Below are 24,652 nucleotides of genomic sequence, written 5' to 3'. Positions count from 1 at the left end.
AAGTGTTCCGCGTCTTGTCATAATGAGCATGGCTCGCTCTGTCACAGCATCAAGCCAGGATGGCGGGAGCGAAGGGCTACCATCGGATCACGATGCTTAAGCGCATCCGTCTATACGAATTGGCCAACGAGAACACTCGTCCATGATCCACCTGCATCTCGGCAGGTAGGTAGTAGCAGAGAACGTCAGTTCTGAGACTTTTTGCGGTGAAAGCAGCATCCTGGCCGCATGGTTAGCCACAGCCCTCCTGCATCCCGTGTAATGTCAAGCTGCACGCCTCGCTGCTTGGGGAGTGATGTGTAAATGCTACTCCACCTCGTCGATGACAGCACACTGTCTCACAAGCGGCTTGGTTTCAGCCTGTACAGTACGAAGCTTCTCGTCCCGCGATATTATCATTATTACATCCTCCCGACACTTCTCCCTCGGACAGTGGCGTCGGCGACCAGCCCCTGGTGGCGGCCTGATCAGGGCTCCGGTGATAGACGCGGGACACTCTGGTGCGGACGGCGAAGTTGCGGATGCAAGGGCTGAGAAGCTGAAAAGAACGCGGCAGAAGAAAATGACATGTAGCAATAGGGGAGAGAAGTTGGTAGTAATAGTCGGCGATGCCTTGACGTGCCCAATGACGAGCACACAAGTGATACGCTACTTGGCAGAAACCCCAACGTTTTGATAACAGAGCCAGCTCTTTGTTATTTCGTCTGCGACTTTCTAGAAGTCAGTGACCGATCAATGGTTGATGGCATTGATAGCATTCGCCAAAAGGCGGCTCACGACGATGAAGGAGACGTATGCTAGGGTTGACGTTCGGCCTGCGTCTACTTTGCATGTGAAAGCAGGGCAAAACGGGGATAACAAAACCTGTGGAGAGAAGACATCGAATATCCATCGACACGGACTGGTAGCTTCAGGCCGTGCCGGTCTAAAGCCACGGGTGCATTAGTAGCCTGATGGTTGTTCCAAGGTTGTTCGCAAATCAATCCCTGGCAGGAAATTTTGTGCTTGCTTTCGCCGAGGCCATCCTTTATGTCAAGTGGTTGTCGGAATTTGTAATCCCCAGCAACATGTCGATTTGGCTGTTGGTTCTGAACCCTCGAAGCGGAGGCTACGGATATATCTTCCCAGTACGGCTAAAAGAGTGCGTACATGAACTGATTTGATGACCGGCGATTGGACATGGTCAGCTAGGAACTGGAGAACATGGGACGGGGCATATTGGCAACGGTTTCCTCGTAGGTGCATGCATACATGCATACCTCCTCCTGCATGCACCATCTCACATCTCGAGTCTGCTCTCTATCCCGTCTCAGCATTAGGATCGATGCTATGCTCCCTCTCTGGTTTGTAGGTAATGGATGGCCCGCCACGCGGGAGACTACTACGAGATGTACATATGCCGCTCTCTCGTCTGTCGGGTATCGGCGAGTCGGACGCCGTCCATGACCAGGGGTGTCTTAGCCTGCGGCTCCTGCGTCGATCAACCCGGGTCCATGGCGGCTTGGATGCGGAGAGCGCCGGCTGCTGGGACGGATATGGAATATGGAGCACCGAGTAAGTACATGCGTGAGTCGGGGTCGTCGTAGCAGTATGTAGGTATATGCTAGCAGTATCGAAGTATGTATGAAGCAGTGGTAATGGCCGGTGAGTGCAAGAGAGCGGCAGCTGAGTCCTCTAGGCTCCGGGTTCAGTGTTAGTTTAATTGTTGCGAGTTTCCGTGTCTGGGGGAAGCGAGTTGCATTCGTCTCTTCATCCTTGCCCGCCTCGCCCCTCTTCTTCTGCTTCTTCTTCTTCTTCTACTTCTTCCGGGTTTCGTCTCGCTCTCGCCCTCTCTCGCTCCTCGTTTCTCTCCGTGCCGTATCCGTATCGGGTTTGCTTTGAGCAGCGAGGCCGACGTCGACAACGACAACGACAACGACAACGATAACAGTCGCAGCAACAAGAGACACAGCAAAAGTCCCGATCCAAGTCTCTGGCTGAAGCAGCAACGTTAAGACAGGGGAGAAAGAGAATCGGCTTTGAGAGAGGCTTGACGAAAGACAAGGTACCCAAAATACGACGCATCATCGTCTCACTGTTTCCCCTTGCGCAAGAGCGGCCAGACCTCTTTCCACTTTTGGCGGTAATAGCATCTGACTGCTTCGGAAGGAACTCCAGGCGGACTTGCAAAGTATCGGTATGTGCAATTGACTTCAATTTGTTTTCAACTGCTTCACATCACTTCACTTGCACATCATTTTGCTTCCTGCTGGTCACAATCGACTTGTCTTGTGCCGCCCTTGACGGCCGAGAATACTGCATCCACTCTTGCTTGCACACCTTGTGAGTCGATTCAGTGATTCAGCGCCTTCTGGCCGAGTAATGAGGGAAAACAAAGGAAATGGACGGTAAAACGCACTATCCCGGACTGCTGGGGCGGGACTGTCTCTCTAGGGGGCAGATTTTCGTCTACATGGCCTGCTCTGTTCTGCAGCATACATCGGTTGTCTCACCGCTGCGGTTTGATCGTGAGATCCGGGCCCTATGAAATCAGATCTCCATCTTTTCTTGCCATTGCGGAGCTGCTTCCAAGACGCGTCCACGAGACAAGGGTTTGCATCATGTATGCAAGCTCACAAAAGACGCAAGAGAATCTTCTCGATAGCTGCAGCTCAAGTTCCGGACGCCTCGTCTTCGGCTGTTACTAGTTATTGGCTCTATCAATGACACCAATGCCTCAAAGGGGCAGATCAAAGATCACAAAGGATGACCGCCGAGTTGCTCGGGCCTATGCCGCGGACCGTACCGGCATGGTGATGGCCCCTAAACGGGGTCCCTAACTTCCGGCTTCCGGCAAGCCAGACAGAACTCTGGCTCGATGATCTCTCTTGTTGCCGAATGCGTTACTGCCTCGCTCCTTCATCGGGGCCGACGCATTGCCCACCGTCGGGTTACACTGAGAAGGACACCTGACAAAGCGCGATGACTACAGATCGATTGCCATCTCAGACGGGCAGCATTATAATAACCTCCATCTTTGCCTTTTGGCATTTCCCTTGCCTCTCTTCACTACCGTTGTTCTTCATCTGCTATCGGCTTCTGACTTTCGTTTCTTATAGCTCTCTCCGGCCCAACCCACCTTTAGCTCCAATGGCTAGGCTTACAGTTCCGGCGGCGCTTTCGAGCGAGGGGGGACAGAATGGAGCCACGAAGACGGACTCTTCAGAGTCTCGGATGCTTGTGTTGGCGGAGACCATCCGCACGGAGACCCTGAAACTTCAAGCCTACCTCGAGTCCAACGGCATCGTTCAACCAGGCATCAGCGTTGACGCACCGGACGACTTCCCGCCTTTACCCGATGACATCCAAAAGAGCAGAACAAACATCTTTCTCGCTTCTCGAGAGCTTACCGATATTGTCAGGGGTCCACGTGAAACCGTACGATATGCTGTGTGGAGTGTAAGAGATCGTTCTGCCCTTCTTCGTCCGAGTTATTGTGCTAACGCGACTCGACAGTATCTGGATACCTTGAGCTTATCACTCATTAACCGCTATCAAATTGGTATTCTAAAGTTGCACCTCTACTGTTGACATATCGCTGACTGCTATGCAGCCCAACTCGTTCCCCTGAATGCTCCCATCAAGCTGACGGAACTGCAATCCAAGACTCCGCTGGAGCCTGTCCACCTTGCCCGTGCCTTACGGCACGCCATGACTAACAATATCTTCTGCGAGCCGTCTCCGGGATACATTGCCCACACCGCACATTCGCGGATGCTAGCACAGGATGAGTCTCTTCAAGCCTGGGTTGGGTACAATGCTGAAGACAACTTTCCTGCGGCAGGCCATGTGCTGGAAGCATTGGAGGCGCATCCCGAGGCAACCTCTAACCTCTACACAGGATTCAACTATGCTTTCAACACGGTTGGCAAAGAATCCATGTTTGCCACCATCTATAAAGACCCGGTCAAGGCTAAGCGTTTTGCCCATGCGATGCGCAGCTTTTCTCATGGAGAAGGTTACGAAGTCAGCTACTTTGTGGACAATTATGACCTTTCCGAAGTGAATGAGCGCGGGGGCACGTTTGTCGATGTCGGCGGTAGCCATGGCTTCGTATCCGTGGAGCTGGCCAAAAGATGGAAGAACATCAATTTCATCGTGGAAGATCTGCCCAAAACCATAGAGACTGCTCCACAGCCTATCTGCGACGACAAGACCGTGGCACAGAGAATCTCACTGCAAGTCCATGACTTCTTCCAGGAGCAACCCGTGAAGGGTGCCGACGGTAAGCTGCTTCTCACTTCCTCCACCTTCAATTCATTTCCATGGTCCACTGACTCCGAAAAACCCCAATGCCAGTCTATTACTTCCGGTGGATTCTTCATAATCATGCAAAGCCATACGCCGTTTCTATCCTCCGAAATCTGATCCCCGCACTCAAGCCGGGAGCTCGCGTCGTCATCAACGATTACTGCATTCGTGACCCAGGATCAGAGAATGCATGGGATGAGAAGCTCTTGAGGAACATGGACATGATTATGGGCGCGCTCCTGAATGCGCAGGAGCGAGACGAACAGGAGTTTCGCGAATTGTTTGAAGCAGCCGATCCCAGGTTCAAGTTCAAGGTATGCAAAGCACGTGTTCCCTTTCTGATATGCGAGCGCTGTTGTTAACATGCTGTTAGGGAGTCCAAAGAGTCGAGGGTTGCAAGATGAGCGTCGTCGAGGCAGTGTGGGACGAGTAAGAACGTTGCTGGTTGCCCAGCTCGATGAGTGTGAGGAAACAAGCGTGTGGTTGTAGTAGCTCGAAGGTTGGTATACTATGGGCTTTACTTTCCCTTGACACATGGATGGGAAATGAAGCTATAGTTGCGGTTTCAAGTTTGGCATTTGGGTTGTTGCTTGATGTAGTTGAACGGAGAGTAAAGGGGAAAAAAAAAAAGAAATAGTGCCTGTCAATTGTTTACATGTCGAGATAATCTGCGTTTGTGATCTTGATCATGAACCATCATCCTATCGTGTCAGTTAGGGGCCAGCATATCTTGCATCGCGGCGCAATGCTTTGTAGGACAAATTTACCAATCTTGTGGTCAATAAGAACACCGCGTAATTGGTTTAGTGGTAAAATTCTCCGTTGCCATCCGCAACGTCGGGGAGCCCTGGGTTCGATTCCCAGATTACGCAGCTGATTTTCTTTTTGCTCTTTCTCCTTCCCATCTTCTCTGGTCCTCTCCTTTTTGTGTCAAGCAGCACGTAATTCAACTTTTTGACAATTGAATGTTCTGTATTAAGTGCAAAGCTTTGGCCTTGCCCACGCACGGCGTCTAAAAACTCACCACTGTACCCAGCTTCTGGATAAGTTGCTCGCCTATTTTTCTTTTTTTCCCATATCACCCCTCAAGGTCAACACCGAATTTTGCTTCCTCCATTACTTCTCATGTCCTTCTTTCCATTCTCGCGTCCCTCTACCATGTATTATCTCCTGGAACAAATGCCAGTTCGCTTTTACAGACCCTCCCCTTCCATTGCCATTCCTCCACAGCACTTCCCTGTCAACCTCACTGCGACTTGTCTCCCCCATATCCCCCCTTCTCCGCAATCATATTCGCCATGTCTGCAATAGACAAATCACTGAGGATATCAAACACAGAAACCTGAACGCCGCAGTTATTCAGGATCCAGTTTCGAATAGTGACAGCCACCAGAGAATCCACGCCATAGGCGTTGAGCGACTTCCTCATGTCAATCTCAAACGGCAGCATGTTCATCGTCTTGGCCAGCATCACAGCGAGTCCGTCGCTGATAATGGCCGAAATTTCGTCAAAGCTTGCGGCTGCAGCCAGCATGGCCCTCATGTCTTTCTTGCTTGCATCGCCGCCGACAAGGAGATTCGGCGGGGCAATGTCCACCAGGTTGAGATAGGAGTAGAGAGCGGTGCGAGTCCAGTAGGGATCCGCCGCGTTGATTTGCGCGTTCATGCCTCCTGTGCCGACAGCCACGGTGACTTGTGGCGGAATAGGCTCTCCCGGCTCCATCTCCCCCGTTATCGCATGCTTGACAACCGTGAGGAAGTCTCCATGCGGAATGCCAAAGAAGCCGTTGGATCGCAGCGTATCCAGGATAGCTTCATTCTCGGCAAGCATGCCGGCTCCCAAGACTGGGCCGAGATCCAGGGCCACGGCATGTTTCCCCTGCTGCCTGAGAAGCCTCGCAAACGAGTCTTCGAAACAGTTGCCCGCAGCGTAGTTGGCCTGTCCACGGTTGCCGATGATGCCCGACGAACTGGCAAGGAAGATGTGGAAGGGGTCGTGGCCCGCAGCCGATATGCTGTGATATATATTCCAGGAGCCGACTGTTTTTGGCCGGATGGCTGTGTGCCAATCTTCAAAAGTCATGTTATTGAAAACAGAGTCCCTGAGTATTGCAGCACAATAAAACACGCCGCGGATCGGCGGCATATCGACCGTAACGGCATCCTCGATGACGCGATCGAGATCAGATCTGTCGCATATGTCCACTGCATAAGCCTGCGCGTTCACTCCTCTTGATTGCAACCCTTCGAGGAATAATCTTGATGCATCCGAGGACGCGCCAGATCGCGAAATGAAGGCCAAATGTCGCGCACCGCTCTGTACTAGAAGCTCAGCTATGCTCCGGCCGAGTCCACCGAGACCACCGACAAGCAAGTATGTTCCCTCTGGGTCAAGAGACTCTTGAAGAGGCTTTGTGGTGTGATCATTCAAGACGCGGACTGTGCTTGACCCATCCTTAGCTGCGGTCACCGTGACGAGACCAACTGATGGCGTTTGCTGGAAGTATAGTAGTGCATCTGTCAACGAGCCAACGTCGAATACTTGGTTGAGCTCTGCGGATAAGGATGGCTTGAAGTCAATATTCTGGATGTACCGAATGACCAGATCGAAGAGTTCTGCCACAAAATCCGGATCCTCTGCAAGGAGTTGATGAAGATCCCAAGTAGCCACAGTCACAGACGTCGGAGGCATACGGGTCGATGTCGGACCTGCGGCCTCCCTCGCGAACTGCACAATGCTACCGCCTGTCGTCGTATTAGTACAAATTCCTCACAGACTTGAGAGAGTAGTTGTTGCAACCTACACTTTCGGACACAGGCAAACCCCTCATCGAACGCTTTCAAGGTTGGATTGTACACGCAATCCACACCATTACCATCTGTAGCGCCCAGTATCGTGGCCACAAAGAGTCCGGAATCAGCTTCCAGAATATGATCCTCTGCGACACCATGCCGTTCCAAAGTCTCTCGTTGTAGATCAGCACCCGGGCCGACGACAGTAGTAAAAACTTCAGCCCCGATAGCGACAGCCAAATCAACCGCGACGAGGCCAAAACCACTGGCGCCGGCATGGACCAACACCCTGCGGCCTTGCCGGACCCTTCCAACATGGATGAGTGCAAAGTAGGCGCTGACGAGGAAACTTGGGGCAATGTCGGGTTCGACGTGTTTGACAAACCGCGACTCAACCCGCAACAAGTTCCGAAACGAGCCGCCAGGGACCAGGGCGGCAACACTGTCACCGATAGACAAGCCCTTGACGTGACTACCAAGCCGAGTAATCCGGCCCCTGACGTCGGCTCCAACAGTCGACTTTTGGGTCCTTCCAAGGACAGTCTCGACATCCAGAAGTGACAGATTAGCTTCGCTGAACGCGATCTCAACGTCGTCTGCTCCAAGGTTTGTCTTGTCTGATACGATGAAGAACAAGTTGTCGTCGTTGATGCCCGGGGCGCCGATTGTGAGCTCAAGGCCTTGGCTACCGCTGAACGGCTTCTGAGAGACTCTTCCAGCCAAAACCTCGCCTTCAATAATGCGGTTCATTGACCGTAAGGTACTGAGACGGGGAACGTAGATCCTTCCGCTATCCTCGGCAAACTCTGTATCCTGCACCGGTAGTAGCTTTGACCCAAACGCCGCATCAAGCAGGGACAAGACGTTGTCAACGATGACAGGATCATCTAGTTTTGAGTCCCCTGCCAAGTCAAAGGTGACAATCGAATTCAGGGGGTCTTCAGAGATTAGTGTCCTTGCGAGTCCGTTGATGGGGCTTCCACGCGGATTCTCGCAGGTCATGACAGCTCCTCGAGTAATCCAGAATACATGGCGCGCGTGGGCCAATATGCCCTTAAAGCAGTTGAAGTCTTCCTCCTTCCAATCAAAAATGGAATAGTCGCGAGGCTGAATGCCAGAGAACTCGAGCAGAGAGATGACTGTCCTGCCATGGAGAGCAGATGGTTCTTTCAAGGCCTCGTCGACATTCATGAAGGAGATGGTGGATGAGACACTCTTTGATTCCTGAAGTCGTTCGATAGCCTTGATGAAGTTCTGAACCTCTGTGCCGACCTCTGCTGGAGTAATGACGACGATGGGACCGGTGAGGTGAAACAGCTGGGTCTTCCTATAAGCCTCCAAGAGGAGTCCGCCAGCGCCCTCAATCAAGTGCGCATCTTGACCACGCTCTCTCATCATCTGGTGATTGACGATCCTTTGCATACTACCAATGTCTTGGGCACCTGAAGTACTTTTGGGGTCGCCCAATGGCTGCTCCTTTGGCCTCTCAACGGGAGTGGTTTGCATCAACAGAACACCGCCCTCCTTCAATCTCGTTTCTAGGATACTGAAATCAGTCTCGACATTGTGACAAGTCACAATCAAGTGATAGTCACTTCTGATGACCGCTATGTCAGAGACTTCTTCCACAAAAGGCTGCAGCGGCGTGTCTCTCACAGAGGAAAGAAGTCTCGAAGCGACATCATCACCGTCTCCCGCTAGGATGGTATACCGCAGGAGCTGGGGTGTCGCATCTGGATCCGGGCTGACTGCTTCTAGAGTTGCCTGTGAGAGCTCGTAACTGCCGCCGATCTGGAGTATCGACAGACCAGAGTACTTGTGGGCAAGAAGAGCAACCTGTTCGCCGTATGAGCTCGGCCTTGCGAAGACGGCATCCTCTTTCCATATGATCTGGCTGCAAAGATTGCGATTGCTGGGCAAGAATCCCCCCTCCTCGGGCGATGGGGTGGGCAATGCGGCCAATCTCAAGCCTTCAATGACGACGTGTGCGTAGTCTATCGATTCCTGCTTCATGAAGATGGTTGCCTCTGCGTTTTGGATGCCAGCTGCAGTAACTGACGAGTAACCAGTGAAATCTGCACCTGATGATGCACCACCCAGATTTGCGGCCACGTAAAGCCTCTTGATGGAAACGGGCACCATGGGCACCGATTTGATAGCCAATAGAGTCTGGATCATGGCATCTAAAGTGGCCGGGTGCAGAAGATGTGGGTATTCAAACTTGCAGGGCATTTTGGATTTGGTATCTGGAATCCTGACTCTGCTCACGCAGTAGCCATCGCATGTGCGAACCTCTGCAATGTTCTGGAACAATGGTCCATAGTTCATCCCGACGGAGTCAAGGTGTTCGTAAAGCTGCCGTGGAATGATCGCCTTGTTACAACAATTGCTCATGGTTCGATGGCGGTCTTCGTACGATCGAAAAGCACCCTGCCAATTTCCCGCCCGATAATGAAACTGTAGAATACCCTTGGCATGCCGCTCCCATGATCGACCTTGAAGTCGAGAGTAAATGGCAAATGACCTGGCTCCAATCTTGCCGCCATCATCCGTATTGGCTTGGTCGTTCCTGAGACTGAGCGATACTTCTAATCCGTAGGCGGTATCGGGAATCGTCATGGCTTTCTCAATGCTCATATCCGTGAGCTCATAGGCAAGGAGATCCTCGGCGCCTTTGGCTAGCTGTGCTGCTCCCTCCAATACCATTGCAACCATGCCTGCGGCAGGATAGACGACTGTTTTCTGTACCTGGTGGTCTTTGATCCATGGGTTTTCTGAGATGCGCAGAAACCCTCTCCACTTGGGCTCGAAGGATGTCATGGAGTCCAGATCTCTGGCACCGATGAGATCCATCCTAGGATACTCCCTCATACGGCTCACACGACTCATCTCAGCCTCGTGCCAGTATGTTTTTCGGTGATCCCAGGAATAGGACGGCAGGTTAGAAAGACACCTCAAGGAATCCTCTCGCTCGCCCCTTGAGACGACCATCTTCATGTTGACAGGATAGCCCCTGGACCACAAGGAACCAAGAAGATTGAGTAGGGTTACACACCCGTTCTTCCTTCGCTCAAGGGCGGAATGGTAATCCGGGCTAGCAGCACTCTTCAGCGTGGCGATAACGTCAGTTGTGGGCGACCGGAGAACTGCACTGGGGCTGAGTTCAATCAAAAGGTCGGGCTGACCATCCACCGGAAGGTCCATGAGCGACTGAACTGCCGCGACATACTGAACGGGAGAAACCATGTTCTTTGCCCAATACCTGGCGTTCAACTCGCTTCCCCGGATTGGCTTGCCGGTGACAGAAGAGAACATCGTGACGCCCTCGAGGCAATCGTGGGTGGCAACATCTTCAAGAGCGGCAACATAGTCGTCCTCGACAAGTTTCATATGGGATGAATGATATGCGACCTTGACGTTGAGAATCCTGTTGAATATGTCCTTTTGAGTCAGATCGCGAGCAATGTACTCAATGGCGTCGGCTTGTCCAGATATCGTAATCGATCGTGGGCTGTTTATGCAGGCGATTTGCGCAGACTTGTTGATCCTGGCGAGATACGCTGAAGCTTCTTCAGTCGACATTCCAATGACCATCATGGCCCCCTTCAGCTTCGAAGCCCGGAATGGAATGCTCGCCGCGGCCAAGCCACGAAAGTAGGAAATTCTCCACGCGTCGTATCGCGATATAGCCCCTGAGGCATAGGCAGCCGCAATCTCGCCCGAAGAATGTCCCAACACATACTGGGGCTGGACATCGAAAGACTTGAGAAGATCGACCAGGGCAACTTGCAGAGCAGTTGTTGCGGGCTGTGAAATCTCGGGATCGGATATGCGCGTGTCCCCAGCACCCCTGAGAATCTCCTTCAAAAGGTCGAATCGAGCCCCCAGCCCAAGCTGCAAGAAGCAGCTGGCCTCCTTGAGACTGGTGCTATACACCGGAAAGGACATGAGGTCTTTGCCCATTTCCGCCCACTGGGCGCCCTGCCCACAGAAGATGAAGCCTAGCTTGGACTGCTTCTTGAGCGACGAGCGAGCAACGGAGCTCGTCTTGAAGCCATCGATCTTTCCCAGGAGGTCATCCGCAGATTCAGCCACAACAAATCCCTTCCACTCGAGGTTGGATCGGCGACAACCAAGGGTATAGGAGTAGTTGCGCAAAGAATCTCCAGTATTTTCTCGAATCGATTCGATGAATGGAGCGTGTGACTTCATGATGCGAGAAACACCGGCATTGTCGCTTGCAGAGTAACAAAACAACCGCGCTTCGGGGGTTCCCTCGGCCAAGGCCGCATCAGTTCGTGATGGTACAATGTCGGTGGAGGAGTGACTTGCGTTCAGCCCCTTTGTCGCAAGATAGCCCGGCGCCTCGTCTACAACGACATGGGCATTCGTACCACCAAACCCAAAGGAGTTGACACTGACACGACGAATGCCGGGAATGGGCCAGTCCATTACTTCCGTCGGGACCTAAGGTGAAGTTAGCACACGACAGGCTTCTCTTGTGTAGAGGAATCATTTACCTTGACCTTCCAATTCTCAAAATCAATCTTGGGATTTCCTTTGATGAAGTTGATGTTTGGTGGTACACGGCCCCGTTCCAAAGCCAAGACTCCCTTGATCAAGCCAGCAATCCCAGCTGCCCCTTCCAGGTGGCCAATGTTCGTCTTCACAGAGCCCACCATGACAGGGTTGTCAACAGTGCGAGCCGACGCAATGGTCTGGGAGATGGCTTGGAGTTCTTGCCAGTCACCTGCCTGTGTCCCCGTGCCATGGCACTCGATGTAGCCGGTCTGGGCGAAATCAAGGCCTGCCGAATTATAGACAGCACGAATATTGGAAACTTGAGCGTCCCCGCTGGGAAAGGTAATGCCTACTGGCTAGTCAGTAATTGATACCAATCTCTGTCGCGAAAAATCGACGATGTTCCTGAACAACAGCTCTGGCATACCTTTGGTGCGGCCATCCTGGTTCACACAGCTGGCTCTCAGGACTGCGTGAATGGTATCGTTGTCGCGAATGGCATCTGACAGACGCTTCATGACCACAACACCAATTCCTTCGCCTCGCCCGTAGCCGTTTGCACGAGAGTCGAACGTAAAGCACTTCCCGTCTGGGCTAAGGAAATTCAGCGCCGTCATCGGCAACATAGTCTCGGGAGACAAGATCATGCCGGTGCCTGCAGCCAGAGCCTGATGAGAAGACCAGTCAGTTCACAAGTACCGCGAAGTCCTTTGATCATTCTCACCAACGACGCCTCGCCATTTCGAAGGCTCTGAGCAGCCAAGTGAACGGCAACAAGGCTTGAGCTGCAGCCCGTGTCTACCGTCATGCTGGGACCATGCAAGTTGTAGAAATAAGATATCCGATTGGACATAATGGCAATCCCATTCCCTGTTGCGGCATACTTCGGCCCCCAATCCTGGTCGCGGAGGCTAATGTACTCGTAGTCTGATGTTGTGTAGCATCAGCATATGTATTCTTGAAGGATTTCCAGACAGCCGGGTCAAGTCGCTTTGAACTTACCCTTCACAAATGATCCCACGTAGACAGCAGCATCACTGCCATCAATATCCTCTTTGCGGATACCAGCTAGACAGAATTACGCCCATGTTAACTTTCAATGCTTCTTGCAACGAGGCCCAAGTCCAGGGTTTACGTACCGTTTTCAAGAGCTTCGTACGAGATCTCGAGAAGCATACGCTGCTGAGGATCAACTGCGTTTGCTTCCTCTGTAGGTATCGAGAAAAACTGTTCCGATCTGTCAGTATGCAGACAGAATCAGAACATTGGCACATGATGGCGTCCTTACTGGAGCATCAAAGGCACTGATATCGTCCTTCAAGAAGTGCCCTCCCCGGAACGAGAGCTGCTATAGGTCAGCAAGGCCTCTACAGGATGCCGACTTCTAGGTCAGTAACTTACGCTCCCGAGCCTGTCATTGCTTGGGTGATAGTAGCCGTCGATGTTGAGACGGTCTTTGGGGAACTCCGACCATTGGGACTCTTTCCGCTCCAGCACATCCCAAAGCTTCTGCGGCGAAGTAGCATCGCCTGGGAACCGCAACGCAAGTCCGATGATGGCAATATCTTCCATACTGTTGGCGACACCAACGCTCTGGCCGTCTCCTGGTGGTTGTTCACACATAGCGTACCATTCCTGGGTGTAAAGCACTTGCTATCGTTTGAAAAGTAAACGTACCGGAACTGTTGAGACGTTGTATGAGTCTGAGATGAGCGGGAGTTGCAGCAGGTCAAGTCAAGAAGTAGCTGAGGATGCAAAAGAAGCTACAAGAGTCGAGGAGAACCTGATGAAGTATAACAACAAAGTAGCAGAGTAGGGGAGAGTTGTCGAGTCTTCTTATAGACCGAGGGAAGGTTTGCGAGGTGAGGACCGTTTGCCAACTTGCATTATTCAAACACCCACTTGCTATTGAGTCAAAGGCTTGTTGCCTCGCCACGTTAACTCCAGTCTAAGGCATGAGTCCGGAGTACAGTGATGCAGTTCAGTGCATGAAGCGCGATTGCAATAACAGCCGCGGAGAACGGGTTCGGAGAGACTATGCAGAAAGAGCCCGTTGCCTTGGATCAGCCGTGAGGGTTGTATGCATTGACTGCAAACGGCTTGCAAACGATTATCTCAATATCGGCAAACAAACGCGGTGAAGGCCAACCAATAGATTAGGCGGCGGTTCAAAAATTCTTGACGTGAAGCGCATGCAACCTCCCCCTCCCAACTACGTGGCTAGATCGTAGCCTCGATTCGGCTTCATAGCTTCTGGGTCGGAAACGGGCCGCGTTGGTGACAATCTTTGCCAAGGCATTGACCCACGGGACAATGGAGAGCCCCGGGAATCCTGCAGGAAGCTGATCCATGCTTCTGCAGATGAAACAAAGGAGCATCGGAGCGCCAAAGACAGATCGAGGGATTGGCCCCGGGTTTGGTTCCCTTCATTTGACAAGCCCGTGCGCAACGCGCGGGCGCAGGATCTTGGCCACAGGAAGCCTGCTGCAAGTAAGAGCCTCGCAGATATTGCCCAAAGGAATGGAACCTTCCCGAGAATGGCATCAGAGGCATCCCATTGACCAATGAGATAAGGCTGTCTCTGTCCCGGGCGGCCGGAACGACTGGGGAGCTGCACGTTGATGGACTTGGGTCGGAGGCACATGATGACCTCAACAATGACGATACCGTGACAAACCTAGTCCAAAGACTCAAAATCTTCCTTCAGGACGCTGATGGAGACAAATGTGACAAGAGCCTCAAGTCCCTATCAGACGCAGGCAACCGTGCTCTCGCCGTTGGTCCCTGGACTACGTCTCTGAGCGGTCTGTGGACATCAACTCCCCTAGACGTCTCTCCAGCTTCACTTCCTTCACACCGCATTGTTACCGGGATGCAACGAAGCAGACCATAGAAACACCGACGTTGTCCAACATCAGACACAACAGTAGGACTCGGTGGCCTCCACCCATCTTTTCAAGCGGCATTCTAACGAAAACTCCACTCCCATAAGTAGATGCGAACACTTGCTTGGGCAGACATCAAGCCATGGTGTCGGCTGACTGGCCGGAGTTGTTGGGTGACGGAATAGGAGAAGTCGGGCCCCAATTTCCTTCGAAAAATGGCAAGACTGGTGCAACAGCCTCGGAAAGAATTGAAAGTGACTGTGGTTGGGAGCGAATATAACAGTTGATCCAATCTGTCTCCTTCTTGACACTGGGTTCTTTCTTTCGACGTCAACTTCTGGTTTAAGCCTGACCCAGGGAAAGCGTGAAAGAAATTCGATGAGACCAGATTGAGGTGACGATATCTCTCGATACGAAACGAATGGGCTCTTCCAAGCGGGAGAAGAGAAGTCGAATGCCATATTCTTGATGGCTATGGCAAGCGTAGCGTCAAAATTACACAGATATGGGAAGGTAATCTTGGGACCCTGTGTTGGTCACATCATGGGAACAGTGCCGGTGGTAGAAGCCAATCCAAGCCGGAAGCTGCACCAACAACTGAAGCTCTTCAAGGTTAGCCTGGGAGTGATCTTGAGATTGGACACGGAATGGAGCACGATCACGCAGTCCCCCGTCAAGCGTTTCCCAGGCGATAAACCGAAGGCCCGTTACCATGGGGCCGGTTAATGAGATGAGCATGCGAAACTCTCGCAACCTGACCCGCCAACACCGCCAGAGGACGTGGAACGAAACATGTAGCAGCCCATGTGTTGGTACCTCGCCGTGCTTCTCATCTAGTCCTGGAGGAGAAGCTGTTGTTCCCCGTGCCTTTTGAGCTGGATCGCTGTCAGAGCGGACAGACTTGTACAAACTTCATAGCTCCTCTGCCGTCGGCCAGTTGCAAGGGGAATTCTCGGTCGTGGCAGACATACTTGCAGTCTGGACTGTCGGAAACTGTTCTCGCCTCAACTCATCAGCCTCTTAGTCTGGAGACAGTGGACTGCGATCCGTGATTTGACCACTTTCCTCATTTCCTAGCTCCCGTGGCCAGGTTACACGGGAGACGGCTAAGCCGAGACGATCCCTTCGAATAGCGTCGTTGGAAAAGTATCTTGACGAACTTTTGTAGGTTCTCCGTCATAGTCGCTCGATATCCCGCCTTAGCAGACCCTCTGAGCTCAGCCACTCGACCCGTTCCGCGTACCTGTTCCTCGAGCGCAAGTGGTAGACTTGACGACGGGCCAGTCGAGCCATGATGTCTATGTGACTGGCCGCACAGTTACCTGCCTGCCTGATGCCAGCCGTCTAGTGCTGTATGATGCTCCTGGATGGCATCCGTCAGATTTCTGGCAGGGCGGCGGCTTCAGCGGCAGCATGCTGGTCGAGATCCTCGTGCGATGAAACAAGCCCCGGGTGGCACAGATTCAGCAGTTGATCGCTGGCTGCTCACGCAAGTGATCTCTCATCGCCTGCATCTGACTGGCCGAAACATGGTGATGCGTAACCCGAGCGCAAACGAACGGCTCGGTGCTGGCGTCAAGGACCCAGCCGACACTCTGACGCTCCCTGTGCAATTCGCGACCTTTCTCTAGCGGTATAACATCGCGACATATACCAGAAACGCCGTTGCCACGCAAGTGCCGCTCCAGCACGAGACCGCCGTGTGACTCTGCCTCAGTTGGCCTTCCGATACCCGCTGAGCCGTCCGTTGATGGAGTAGTTGGCCGGTCCTAGTGCCCGTTGAGCATAGAACAAGGGAAAGCCTGAAACGCCCCCGACGAAGCTCTGCAGCCGCCGCCGCCGCCGAGACGGCCGGCCGGTGAAGGGCAGCAGATGCTGGCAGGCGTCTGTCTCCTCTCAGGAGTCCTTCTGGGCAACGTGGTCACGCCTCGTCTGTGAGACACCAGGCTACATACAGCCTCCACGAGCCGTACAGGTGCAACCGAGTTGAGAGATGTTTCGGATACTTATTCAATGAGCTTCCTCCTTTTGCGGACAGGGACCGTCGCCATCGCCCCGAGTCGCCGGTCTTGTCTCAGCTCGACTATGTCTGACTTCGGCTCCCACAGCTTCCACTGTCCTCGGATCGCCAGGCCCGTGCTGGGTCTATCATAGGAGCAATCAGAGGAACCACTCACAGGGACACTCACAGGGACACTCACAGAGACAAGACACTGGAACCGACGCTGAGAAAAGGGGCAAGATCATAAATCGTGATCGGTTCTTTCTTGAGCGAGGCTCCGAGCCCAGAGTCGAGCTTCGAGCCAGTTCTGAGATCTGATAGCCCAGTGTCACGAGGAAGTTGCGTCTTGTCTCAAGTTGCCCTGAAGCTGCCTGGAGTTGCCTGAAATTGTGGCGTGGGCAGTTCCTTCCCGGGCTGGCAAGGCGTGGTGCCATCCAAGTCGAGTCGCCTCTTCAGCAGCCCTGAGCTGGGATTTACATAATCTTGACCGGCTCTTCTCTCCTCTGTTTCGTCAACACAGCTTTGAGCCTCAAAACACCTCTCTTCTCCTCACCCCCTTTCTCCTCCAACAGTGGCCTGCTCGAGAAGCAAGTTCAAGTGCTGCAGCAGCGGAACAAAACGCCCGAGAGTTGCTTCTTTCAACGACTACAACGACGACAACAACAAGACAGGCCAAACAGAGTCCTTGACCGGCTGCTCCCAAGGAGCTGAAGACATTGGCAGCGCCCAAAACCAACCGCCTCCGCCAGCAGCCATGACAACAGAGTACCGTGTGTCACTCTCATACCCAAATCCATCGCTGGGCCAGATGGTGGCCGGTTCGCAGACGTCCAACTCCATAGACGACGAGGCTTCGCGCTCAAAGCTTGGCTATGGGGACTCGGGACAGGTCAAGGGCTTACAGCAGGCAGCGCTTGTCTTAACGTAGGTATGGCTCCATCCCTCGTGATCGTGCAGTTCTAACAGATGTAGGCTCCTCGTTGGCCTTCTGATCTCGACTCTCGATACAACCATTGTGTCTACGTCCCTCGTCACGATATCGAATGACCTGGATGACTTTGTCAATGCACCGTGGATTGTGCTGGCGTATCTGCTGACCTATATGGGTGCGAATCATGAAATTGCAGTCGTGGGGATTCGACTCTTCTAACACCGCTTTATAGGGTTTGCCGTTTGCATCTCCAAGATGAGCGACATATATGGACGAAGGAATATTCTGGTCCTCTCCTGGGTCGTCTTCTCCGGGTTTTCCTTGGGCTGCGCCAACGCGAAACACATGACTGCACTGTACGTATGGCACCGCTTCCATTCATGGCAAAGCACGAGGTGGGACAATAGTGACACATTTTCATCAGCATCGCATGTCGTGCCTTCCAAGGCATAGGAGCGTCAGGCCTGTACAGCTTGACCCAGATAGCCCTCGTCGAAGTCGGTCCGGCCCATCGGCCTAGTCTGATCGGGGCTATGATTGGGGCAACGCTTGCCATTGCATTCGTTCTTGGCCCCCTCCTTGGAGGCCTGATCTCCATGCATTCCGACTGGAGGTGGCTCTTCAACCTCAAGTGAGTCTGAGAAAAGCCCGCCGTGTCTGGACTGTGCTGACTGTCTCGTGACATGCTTTTATCATGACAGTATCCCATTCGGACTTGTTGCCATGCTTGCTATCACGAGTTTGTGGCCTCGAGAGGAAGTCTCCCATTTACTTTCATGGGAGGCTTTCACCAGCATAGATTTCATCGGCAGTACTACTCTGCTATGCGGCTCTTCTTTACTCGTGTTTGCCATCCAGCAGGCGGGTTCGCAGACGGTTGCCTGGTCCAGCCCGGAAGTCATATCGGCTCTCGTCATATCCGGGATCAGTTGGGCTGTATTCATCGGTTGGGAGGTGATACTGGACTCAAAGAGACATCGCCATATCGAGCCGATATTCCCCATCCGGTTGATGTCCCAACGGGTCTATGCTTCAGGTCTCTTGTAAGCGCTTGATTCTCTCGTGACTGGTGAACAGGCGCTAACGTTGATACAGGCTCACACTCCTTACAGGATTTCCGTACATTTCTCTCACCGTCATCATCCCCGAGCGTTTCCAGATCGTCAAGGGAGAAGACGCCCTCATGGCCGGCATTCACCTCTTTCCGTTACTCGGGGCCTGCGCCGTCGGCTCGTTTCTAGGCGGCGCAATATCCAACAAGCGAAACAACACATCGTATACGCTTATTGGATCATCCTGTCTTCAACTCTTGGGGCTAGGGCTGATGACGACCCTGAAACAGGCAGAAAGCGCAGAGCCCTCTCAGTACGCCTACCAAGCCATTTTTGGGCTGGGCGTCGGTCTCTGCTTCTCGGCAACGACAATCATGACGAGCATTTGCACAGCTGAGTCGAGCGAGAAGGCCACAGCGCAAGGGGCCGTTGCCCAGGCTCGCGTATTGGGGGGAAGCATCGGGCTCTCGGTCTGCACAGTGATATTCAACATCCACGTGAACCGATTTCTAGAGGGCCGTTTAAGCAAAGCGCAACTCGAAAGCCTTCACCGGTCACCCCTGTCGGGGCTGCAGCTCCCTGTCGACCAGCAAGATGCAGTTAAGACCGTCTATGCTGGAGCATATGCCGAGGAGATAAAGATATTGGCTTGCGTTTGCTCAGTCATGGTAATTGTTGCCCTCTTTACTCTGGAGAGGCACCCCACGCCGTTGAAGATTGTGCATTCAGGATCCAAGGAGGGTCCGTTTTCGAGACGCGGCAGTGACTCAGAGACGGAATTGTCGGATATCAGAAACACCCATCAAGTTGCTTGAGCTGGCTCACGACCGTCTGGACCACTTCCCATGACCCAACTCTATTCTCGGCTTTGTTCGACCTGGTGCTGTCACCGATCCTCAGAAGAAGATGTCGTATTTGGCCGAAGCAGTATCGTAACCTGCAATTTCAAGGTAAACTTATGGTACTTTATCCATCCGAGTCTGCCGTGGAGAAGCTGTTCATCTTAGCCGCTGTATGAGGCGACTCGCTGTGCAAGCTGCTTATTTTTGGGACAATTTGATCAGAAAGCAACAGATAGGATGTTCTGCACTCGGTGTTTTGAGCTTTGCTGTTACAGGTGTTTGGCTGATCAGAGTAACTTATGATGTACGATATGATATCTCTGTTGTGTGGACTTGTTCCTCTTTTTTTTTGTGATACTGGTATCGAAAGAGCAGAGAAGGAAGAAGAGGGCTTCTAACGTGGCTACCTTGAAGAAGGATTCGGTTTGTAGTTATCAAAATTCGATTGCCGTCTGTTAGACACGAACTTGACCTGATGTGCTGATAGCCGTCTACGACCAGGCGGCAATGCATGGCGATGAGTGAGTTTATACGCTCAAGACAGGCCCACCATCGCCGTATATGGGGTCCTTGCTGAACCACGGCAGGGCCTTGATGCTGTTGGCGTCGTATTCATTGTCGTTCTTCCCGTAGCACATGTCCCAGGTCTTGCCGTTGGGATAGCTGCCAACCATGAGAAAGGGTTCAGGGCCCAAGTCCTCGAGCAGACGATGAGCGACGCCCGCGGGCACGACGATGACGTCGCCCTTGCTGACGACGGGCTCGACGCGGCCGGGATTGCGCTCGCCGCCGAAGCAGAGCTTTGCGCGGCCGGCGGCGACGCAGAGAACCTCGTGGGTGGTGCTGTGGAAGTGGGTGGTGTGGTACATTGTGTAGCGCCACTGGGGGGAGACGACGCCGACGGAGCGGAGATGGGACTCGATGGCATCGGGGGAGGGGGAAGGGGAGGGGGTGGTGGTTGTGGTGGTAGTTTGTTCGGGGGGAAAGGCGGCGTGGTAGATGATGAGGGGCTTGGAGTGGAGGGACGAGTTGGGGAGGAGGTTGTGGGCTGGGATGAGGTGCTGCGAGATGCGGAGGTTGGAGAGGGGGGTTAATGGGGTTGGTGTTGAGGGGGAGCAGGACGAGGGGGAGAACGAGGAGGAGGAGGGCATGATGGCGATGCGAGTTGGAGTTGAGAGGCTGGACTAGGTGCCGGTTGATGATGTCCTGTTTGATAGGTTCACGGGAGAGGTTATGATGAGGAACTGGGGTGAAGAGAGATGTGAGACTAGCTGAGGCGGTGAAAATTGGTTGTGGAGAGTTGTTTGCTTGCTTGGTCTGTTTTTGAGATTGGTGGACGAGATGATGGCCGTTTCAAAAGTTATTTGCTGTCTGGGTGTACTATGTCGGACAATGAAAGAGATGAATGGGGTGAAGGGGAGAGGAAGAGCTTGGGTTGAGGTTGAGAGAGCTGGAGTCGAGATGATGTAATAGGCGACGATCCGAGGTGTACCTAGGTAGGTAGCAGAGGGACCACCAGAACTACCACAACCTACAAGTCCTTAATGGTCGCCTGTTGGCCAGCACGAAGCTCTCCAGTTTGATACTTGTCAAATGAGAATATCAGATAATCTTGAGCATGGCATAGAAGTACCTTGGCTTGATTGAACGTCCGATGAGCTACCAAGACGAAAATGTAGACAATGCCTCCCATCTACGGTAAGGTAGGTAATCACCAACGATGGGGAAGCTTACTGTGCCCGCCACCAGCACTCTCTTTGAATTGTTAAGTCCCTCTTTTCAAGACCTGTATAACTAGGTAGCTGTTCAATCTTCACCTTTCACAAGTGCTTACACAGCCTCCCGTCCCCCTTCTCCCTCTGCCCTTTGCCTTCACGGCGCAGCACCCCCGGTGACCTGAGGCTTAAAGTAGACGGTCAAGATGCCCTCGACGCCCAGCGTCATGGCCACCTTCTTGAGGGCCTGGTGGGCGGGGCACTCGGCGTCGTAAAACTTCATGTCGTCGAGGCTGGCGAACTCGGACTTTGCGACAAAGGTGTAGCCCTGGGAGCGCTGGTCGGGCTCGGCGGGGCCGGCGGCCATGGAGAGGATGTACGGCTTGCCGTCCTTTTCATGGCATTTTGATGCAGGTCAGCTTTTTATGAAAGACGTGAGACTTGAATCAAACGTTGTGGTGGTTGGTGATGGAACAAGGAGAGGGGGGAGGGGGTAATTTTGTTCGGTTGATGAGGGGTCAGGTCAACGAATTGTGCCGAGGATGTTGGACGAGTTTCATCTCACGAATAAGATACAAAGATTTGTTTTTTTTTTTTTCAACTCACCTTGCTGTTGTTCTCCCTGAGGATCTGATACTGCTCGATAAGCTTCTTCTGCCCCTCCTCGCTGGGGAGCTTGAACATGGTAACCCGGTGCACGCGGTCTGCCATCTTGACTGTTGCTGCTGCTGCTGCTGTGGACGACGATGAGAATCTGTAGAGAGCTGCGGGGTGCTGGAATGCAGAACGAGGGGCAGCGCGGTGGAAGAAGCAGTGTCTGGTACTGGCAATAAGCGGCCGTGAGAGACGCAGCGGCGAAGAGGTCATGAAAAGGACTTTTGAGGAAATCAAAGAAAAGACGATGTGAAAAGCGGAATGACAAATTGTGAAAAGTATCCGGAGTGTCGGAAAGGTAAAGAGGAAAAAGTGGAAGCTTGCAAGATGCAACTTGGTAGAGGCCGAAAAAGGAAACGAGCTTCGTGCTGAGGTGAGAGAGATAATAGAGAGAGAGCTCTTCTAGTGCTGCTGTTGCTATCTACCTAACTGATTACCCCAGAGTTTCTGCAAAGACGCGGCTTGGATCGGCAGCGGGAAACGACAAGGAGGAGGGCGGGGGGAACGGTTTGCAGAGAAAAAGCAGGGAACAAGGGAAAACATGGGCTTACAGAAAAACCAACGATGCGCACACAGATGCGACGTCTGTCACCAAAAAGTGAACTTGGACGGGTGCTCGTATTTAGTCTAATGTGTGTCTATATTCATGCCGCACTCCCTCTATGTATTTTCCCACAGCGCTTGGGGGGAAACGGCCGGTATTGCGGCTATTGTTGCGGCGTTTAACGGGGGAGTTTACAGCAGAATTCGGGCTTTTCGTATATTGAGATTACTGATTGTAAAGCTTAGAGATTATGATATATGCGGTCTCGTGTAAATTTGGTCAATTGTTTAGTCAAGTCTGTTGTCTGATGCATCGCTGCTTTGAAAACAGCCTCGACTTTGCCAGAACGGAAGCGGGTGCACATTGACCATGCAATTCCGAGGCACGGACACAAAGCGGTTTAATCATACATTATTTCTCACGGTATCTATTTTGATGCATTTCTCAGCTTGGACGCAAGTTTCTTATATTTCTCTTGATCCTGGTTGCACTCGAAAGAGTCACATCTCGGAATCGCGCTCCTTCAACCAACTGCGGCGAAGACGCAAGGATATGTCCGTGGCTCTCCCTCCGCCTCAACAACGACCCAAGCACATTCACCTCGACAACCGATGCAGTTGGAGCGGAACAGCTGAAAGCGCCAGCAGCGCAGCAAGTGAGGTCACCCTGTTCTCGTGACTGCCACCACAGCTTGACCCCTTTCTTTCACGTCTGTGGCGCCTCTTTTGATAACCTTTGCTGTCTTTGGCTGCTTTGCTTGCAGATGCCCAGGGGCTTACTCTTCCATATGCTGTAATTTGCTCTTCACCCCCTGTCTGGCTTGTCATTACGCCCGACAGGCTTCAAGGTCTTGTGAGCAGCCACATGAAGAAGAGCTGCACAAGGTACGAGTAGAAGAAGAGGAACTGTGTCCGCTGGTTGCGCTTCACCCTGGTGTCGGTCTGCATAGGACCTCCCGAGTTGGCGGCTGTCTCAGGCAGGAGGACGTACTTTAGCGATCGCATCTAAAGGATCTCCAGTTAGCACGGTTCCAGGAACTTGAGGATTCCGCCACATACCAGGAAAAGGGAGTTGGCCAGGAAGGTGTAGATAAAAACCAGCCATCCAATCCAGCCTCCGGTGCCCTTTCCACCGTTGACAATCTCTGCAATGGCAATGGTCACAATGATGCCGACAAACTTGTATCCAGAATACGCAATCAGGTCGAGGAGCTGGGACTGGCTGGAGATGCTCAAAAGGTAGCATCCCACTTTGAGCGCGATAATCTCGAAAATCACCACGCCGAGCGCGATCGTCGCCGTGTATCCCAAGAGCTCGGGGTTGAACTGGCCCCTTACACCAGCTACCAATGTAGACAGGAGAATATACGTGACCAATGCCATGACTACATCAACCACGCACACTCATGTTAGCCGCCATCGCTCGGTGATATCATGAGACTGGTACTCAAAGCGCGCAAACCGACCTGGTATGTACATATCGGGGCTGTTGATGTCGTCGCGAGGGGGCAGATAGCGCAGTTCTTGGCCGTTTGCGCCCACAGCCTGCTTGCGGGACCAGGGCTTGTGCCTCCATGGGAAGAGGACGAGGAATAGCTTGTTGACGACGTAAAAGTTGGAGACGTTGAAGTAGTACTTGAGCGCGGAGACGTTGACGTAGCGGCCAATCTGCGAATTTCAGGGCAACCCATCAGTTAGCCTCCCATCGAATTGAATCATTCGGCCATCGAACCCAGCCGTGAGATGTATAAAAGGGGACACTCAAGACATACATTCTGCTCCACGTACTCCTGGCCGTGCTTGAAGGCCGTCTGGCCAAACTGCGCCGCCACCTGGGCCGTGGGATCGTTCATAAACTGTCCGTATGCGCCAAAGGCATTGCCGATGTTGCCGCCCTGCTGCTGGTACGGATTCCCGCCATAGCCGAGCCCATGCGACTGCGCGGACCCTGGAGGCGGAGGCGGAGATCGGAGCTGGGGGACGGTCGACACGTGCTGCGGCACCGGATGGTGCAGAGGAGGCGATTGCGCCGCTCGATGCATGTCGTTGAGTGAAACAAAGAAGATGGGAAAAGGCAGAAGATGAAGGGCGGGGATGCTTTGAGACTCGAGTTGAGAGAGGCCGAGGGCGCGTCGAGCAGGGAGAGGCGAGGCTGTTTGTCGGCGATCAAAGGTCGTAGGTTGGAGGGCGATGATGAGGCTGAGAGTTGAAGCTGGCGATGTCGAGATGCCAGGCTGGAAGTGTGGTTTGGGTTTGGGCCTCGTTAGTCCAGTAGTAGAGGCGCTACAGTACAGTACAGTAGAAGCAACCCCTGCTGGCGCGCTGCTGCAGCGTCATCGAAACGCTGTAATGGACCTGTACCTGTAGGCTGCTTGGCTGCCCCATTGGCGGCGCGGACAGGGCGCGAGTACCTGCGAGGCCGCG

The 24,652-nt window shown here is 53.0% G+C and overlaps 6 protein-coding genes across 6 annotated transcripts; 2 read left to right on the top strand and 4 right to left on the bottom strand.

Moving 5' to 3' along the window:
* Window positions 1–3,129: 3,129 nt before the first annotated feature.
* On the top strand, window positions 3,130–4,723 carry TRIREDRAFT_65711 (uncharacterized protein; the record flags this gene model as incomplete). The annotated part of the gene is made up of 4 exons (XM_006967499.1): window positions 3,130–3,463; window positions 3,593–4,264; window positions 4,339–4,604; window positions 4,664–4,723. The coding sequence occupies 4 exons, from the start codon at window positions 3,130–3,132 to the stop codon at window positions 4,721–4,723; spliced, it is 1,332 nt and encodes a 443-aa protein (XP_006967561.1).
* An 813-nt stretch (window positions 4,724–5,536) lies between these two features.
* TRIREDRAFT_65891 (polyketide synthase) lies at window positions 5,537–13,176 on the bottom strand (the record flags this gene model as incomplete). Its single annotated transcript, XM_006967396.1, is given in 10 exon segments — window positions 5,537–7,035; window positions 7,095–8,307; window positions 8,374–11,550; window positions 11,604–11,960; window positions 11,979–12,272; window positions 12,329–12,531; window positions 12,607–12,672; window positions 12,744–12,831; window positions 12,893–12,949; window positions 13,006–13,176. 10 exon segments carry the CDS (start codon window positions 13,174–13,176, stop codon window positions 5,537–5,539), a joined length of 7,125 nt encoding a protein of 2,374 aa, XP_006967458.1.
* Window positions 13,177–17,245: 4,069 nt separating this feature from the next.
* On the top strand, window positions 17,246–19,289 carry TRIREDRAFT_65744 (uncharacterized protein; the record flags this gene model as incomplete). Its single annotated transcript, XM_006967498.1, has 6 exons — window positions 17,246–17,415; window positions 17,464–17,597; window positions 17,655–17,778; window positions 17,847–18,053; window positions 18,124–18,465; window positions 18,518–19,289. The coding sequence occupies 6 exons, from the start codon at window positions 17,246–17,248 to the stop codon at window positions 19,287–19,289; spliced, it is 1,749 nt and encodes a 582-aa protein (XP_006967560.1).
* Window positions 19,290–19,843: 554 nt separating this feature from the next.
* On the bottom strand, window positions 19,844–20,467 carry TRIREDRAFT_65739 (uncharacterized protein; the record flags this gene model as incomplete). The annotated part of the gene is made up of 1 exon (XM_006967395.1): window positions 19,844–20,467. One exon carries the CDS (start codon window positions 20,465–20,467, stop codon window positions 19,844–19,846), a length of 624 nt encoding a protein of 207 aa, XP_006967457.1.
* Window positions 20,468–21,188: 721 nt separating this feature from the next.
* Window positions 21,189–21,742, bottom strand: TRIREDRAFT_65992 (uncharacterized protein; the record flags this gene model as incomplete). The annotated part of the gene is made up of 2 exons (XM_006967394.1): window positions 21,189–21,422; window positions 21,638–21,742. 2 exons carry the CDS (start codon window positions 21,740–21,742, stop codon window positions 21,189–21,191), a joined length of 339 nt encoding a protein of 112 aa, XP_006967456.1.
* Window positions 21,743–23,071: 1,329 nt separating this feature from the next.
* Window positions 23,072–24,366, bottom strand: TRIREDRAFT_80245 (uncharacterized protein; the record flags this gene model as incomplete). The annotated part of the gene is made up of 4 exons (XM_006967393.1): window positions 24,001–24,366; window positions 23,695–23,896; window positions 23,288–23,613; window positions 23,072–23,233 (listed from the first exon to the last, which is right to left on the bottom strand). The coding sequence occupies exons 1-4, from the start codon at window positions 24,268–24,270 to the stop codon at window positions 23,072–23,074; spliced, it is 960 nt and encodes a 319-aa protein (XP_006967455.1). The 5' UTR covers window positions 24,271–24,366.
* Between the last annotated feature and the right edge of the window lie 286 nt (window positions 24,367–24,652).

This window comes from Trichoderma reesei, assembly GCF_000167675.1.
Source record: "Trichoderma reesei QM6a unplaced genomic scaffold TRIREscaffold_17, whole genome shotgun sequence".
NCBI lineage: Eukaryota > Fungi > Ascomycota > Sordariomycetes > Hypocreales > Hypocreaceae > Trichoderma > Trichoderma reesei.
This window is presented reverse-complemented; position numbering and strand designations above follow the sequence as displayed.